Source organism: Struthio camelus, chromosome 29 (genome assembly GCF_040807025.1).
Source record: "Struthio camelus isolate bStrCam1 chromosome 29, bStrCam1.hap1, whole genome shotgun sequence".
Classification (NCBI taxonomy): Eukaryota; Metazoa; Chordata; class Aves; order Struthioniformes; family Struthionidae; genus Struthio; species Struthio camelus.
Genome location: NC_090970.1, coordinates 2,433,475 through 2,437,409, shown reverse-complemented (window position 1 = coordinate 2,437,409; position 3,935 = coordinate 2,433,475). Strand labels below are relative to the sequence as shown.

The following is a 3,935-nucleotide window of genomic DNA, read 5'->3' as shown; positions in this document are numbered from 1 at the left end:
AAGGATCTGAATCCCACTCCAGCCCACGGGGCTTCTAAACTGGCATGAGATGCCTAGATGGACTCATCTGAATGAAAACCTGAACCATGGGGAAATGAACTTCCTTCTTGCCCCTCTCTAGGAGTCCTGCCTAGGTAAGAGGCAGAAAGAGGGGCTTTCAGAGTGAGATATTTCCCCCTTTAGCAGGTGACCTTCCTCTGATGAGATAGATTGTAATGCTGGAATCAGTCTTCCTTCAGTGTTCAGAGAGGGACCATCGGTGATTATTTTAGTCTACTTCAGTGAACGTTTCTCAGGAGGAGGGAGCCCAAGGGACAGAGAACTTCTGCCTTTAATTGGGCCATTGTTTCTGAAGGGGTCGAGGCTCCTGAGACGGAAGGAGGTCCTGGCAACATGGCAGCAGTGCCCATGTGCCCAGCTGTGTGCAGGAGCAGCTCCTCTGCCAAGAGCAGCAGGGCTGTGGGCACTGCCTGCTGCTGCTGACGGGAGCTGAGAGAAGGCAGAGAGAAGTGAAGGGCAGTGTGGAGTGGGAGGACGGCTGACAGTTCACTGTAGAAGACATCTTCCCAGCTCTTGACACAGTAAGTCTCTGTCTGAAGGAGAATGCTACTGAGACTCCTGGATGGGGTCCTCTGAACCCAGCTCACCCCATGACAAGCTTTTTAAAGATCACTCTCGTGGCTTTTCCACTGTAGGGGAGGAGGAGACGCTTTAGAGCAGAGATTCCCTGGCACACTGTCACAGGGACGGGGCATTCTGCTACCTTCTCCCAGGGATGGCTGCAGGGCTGTAAGGGTGGGACATGCACACAAGTCTGCCCAGGGTGTGATTCAGAGCAGTGTCCCTGCCCTGCAGACAAAGGTGAAAAAACAGGCTGTTTGAAATGGAAGGAGCTTTCCTTCCAGGGCTTTCTGTTTCCTAATTCTGGCAGGGAGAAAAAAGGAAAGAGTTTTCTGGTTTGGAAGGAACTGAGACTCACAAACTTTCACACTCCGAGATCAGGAGGTCTGTGGGAAAGCTCAGCAAACCCCTTCAACCCCATCTCAAACTACCACAGCACCAGCATCACCTTTATGGGCTTCCTCAGGATTTATGTGACCTGCTCCTTAGCACCTGCAAGCACAGAGATGCCACTGCCCAAGTCCCAGACCTGGAAGATTTCTGTAGGGCAGAACTGAGCCCACAGAGGGTGGGATGGGGACTATGAGCACTGCGAGGGAAAAGGTGTTGGGACAGAGAAAGCTCCCAGCAGGGATAGCTGCAGGCAGCCGAGATGGGCAGGGAATGAGAAGGAACTGCTAGCAGAATCATCATGGGAGGATGGATTTGAGCAAGTCATGGTCAGTCCTTCTAACACAAACAGCTTCCTCTGAGCAAGCTCCCCGTGTCTCCTCTCCCACCCAGCAGAGCCTCTGCCCTGACAGCCATGGAGTCCAGGGCATGAGCTGCCTCCTCTGCAGCCAGACCTCCAGCAGAGGAGAGGGGCCTCTCTCCTGCCACGAGTTAATTTTGTGCTGCCCAACAAAGGGGCTGAGAGTGACTGCTCTGCAAGTTCACTGTCTGTGAGGCAGCATGCTGAGGTGGGCAAGGTGAAGGCTTTTGTGAGTGCCCGTCTGTCTCTCTCTCCTTGCTCCCTCGGAAGCAGGATCATGGTGTTGCCCCTTGTTTCCCCTCCTCTCCATGCTGCTCCTCTTCTTGCTCTCAGGCTCTTCTGGGTTTGAGGGGTTTCAGGTGCACTTCAGACACCAATGCTGGAAGCTGTGCAACAGAGGGGTGTGCATGGCAGGGAGGTTGCCCCAGCCTCCTCCTGACCTGTGCAGCTCCAGGAAATGCAGTCCGTGGGACTGGGAAATGAGCTGGCTCTCCCTGAAGGAGAGCCTGTCTTCAGTCCTAACAGTCCTTTGCTTCCCTGTGGTGTCCCGCCAGGCTGCGAGCTGCCCTCTTGAAAGGCACCGCTGTCTCTCAGCTTCTCCCTGATAGCTGACAGACCTATCAAGAAGGTTCAGAGATGCAGAGAGTATGGAGAAGGTGGTGGGAGGCTGTAGATGGGCAGCTGCAAAGAGCGCTGAGTGTCCTTGGCCAGAAGGGGAGTGTGGAGAGCTGCCTGAGGTGCCTGGAGAAAGGGTGAGGAGTTTGGAGATCTGCCCTTTGAAAGTGCACTGCTCTGCTCTCAGCAGGGGCTGGTTTCTTTTAAGGGTGACATCATCCTCCAGGTGAAAGAGATGCTAGCACAGGACAGCTTAGGAACAAGGCTAATAAATGAAATGGCCTCACTCTGCCCCAAGTGACAGTGGATGCTTTCCTCTCAGGACTCACAGTAAAAATGCTGAGGATTTCTACCTTGAAAGAACACTCCCCAGAGGGGACAGGGGCATCTCAGAGAAAATAAAAAATATTTTAAAAATCCCTGAAAGTATTTTCTGCAAAACTCAGACAATGGATTTCATTTGACAGAAATTGTTCCCCCCCATTCCCATGTACCCCCTAGTGTGCATCCAGGTAGACTCCTGCAGAGCCCATGGGCAGAGGTCCCTGCTCCTCCCGACACACTCTGCCAGCTTAAAGCAGAGCTCAAGCAAAGGACCTGCACAGAGATCCTCCCAAAAAAAGAGAGAGGCAATGGGGTGTTTTTAGTGACAAATGGAACATTTTATTTCTTTAATTGATTATTTTTAAAAGTCTTTTCTAACTTGTCACTGTCTTTTACCTCCTTTGAAAGTTATCCATGTCCCAAAGGAGCAAATGTCCAACAGCAGCTCCTTCAATGAGTTCCTCCTCCTGGCGTTTGCAGACACACGGGAGCTGCAGCTCTTGCACTTCTCGCTCTTCCTGGGCATCTACCTGGCTGCCCTCCTGGCCAACGGACTCATCATCACCGCCGTAGCCTGCGACCACTGCCTCCACACCCCCATGTACTTCTTCCTCCTCCACCTCGCCCTCCTCGACCTGGGCACTGTCTCCTCCACTGTCCCCAAATCCATGGCTAATTCCCTGAGGGACACCAGGGCCATTTCCTACTCGGGATGTGCTGCCCAGGTCTTTTCTCTTGCCCTTTTCATTTCAGCCGAGTGTTCTCTTCTCACAGTCATGGCCTATGACCGCTACATTGCCATCTGCAGACCCCTGCACTACGGGACCCTCATGGGCACCAGAGCTTGTGTCAGGATGGCAGCAGCTGCCTGGGCCAGTGGTTTTGTCAGTGCTCTGCTGCACACTGCCAACACATTTTCCATTCCTCTCTGCCAAGGCAATGTCCTGGACCAGTTCTTCTGTGAGATTCCCCAGATCCTCAAGCTCTCCTGCTCACACTCCTACCTCAGCGAAGTTGGGCTTCTTGTAGTTAGTGTCTTTTTAATATTTGGGTGTTTCGTTTTCATTGTGCTGTCCTACGTGCAGATCTTCAGAGCTGTGCTGAGGATGCCCTCTGAGCAGGGAAGGCACAAAGCCTTCTCCATGTGCCTCCCACACCTGGCCGTCGTCTCCCTGTATATTACCACTGGCATGTTTGCCTACCTGAAGCCCCGCTCCTCCATCTCCTCCCCAGCTGTGGATCTGGTGGTGGCTGTTCTGTACTCGGTGGTGCCTCCAGCAGTGAACCCCCTCCTCTACAGCATGAGGAACAAGGAGCTCCAGGAGGCCCTGAGGAAACTGATTCAGCTGGTTCTAGTTCAGCAGCACTAAGCTGCCCAGCTCTCCTCACAAGTTTTTTCAGTGTTTATGAGGCAATTCTTGTGCTTTGGGAGTTCTATCTGATAGTCATGTTTGTGCACAACTGTTTGAATTCATCCTACTTCTCCAGAGGCACAAACCCTGTCTGTCTGACCCAGAGGGCTTCTGTAAACCTACCTGTCACTGTGTCAGAGGTGACCTCCCAGGTAGCATCTCTATAATAAAAGGGGATCTCCTGAGTACTGTGCCTGAAGGCTGGGCTCCTC

The 3,935-nt window shown here is 52.8% G+C and overlaps 1 protein-coding gene across 1 annotated transcript; it reads left to right on the top strand.

The window, feature by feature from the left end:
- Positions 1 to 2,742: 2,742 nt before the first annotated feature.
- LOC138062742 (olfactory receptor 14J1-like) lies at positions 2,743 to 3,681 on the top strand. The gene has a single exon (XM_068921749.1). The coding sequence runs from the start codon at positions 2,743 to 2,745 to the stop codon at positions 3,679 to 3,681; it is 939 nt and encodes a 312-aa protein (XP_068777850.1).
- The last annotated feature ends 254 nt before the right edge of the window (positions 3,682 to 3,935 follow it).

Bases quoted from the DNA above. Each gene is read 5' to 3' on its own strand.
- LOC138062742 (XM_068921749.1), top strand. From the start codon at position 2,743: ATGTCCAACAGCAGCTCCTTCAATGAGTTCCTCCTCCTGGCGTTTGCA.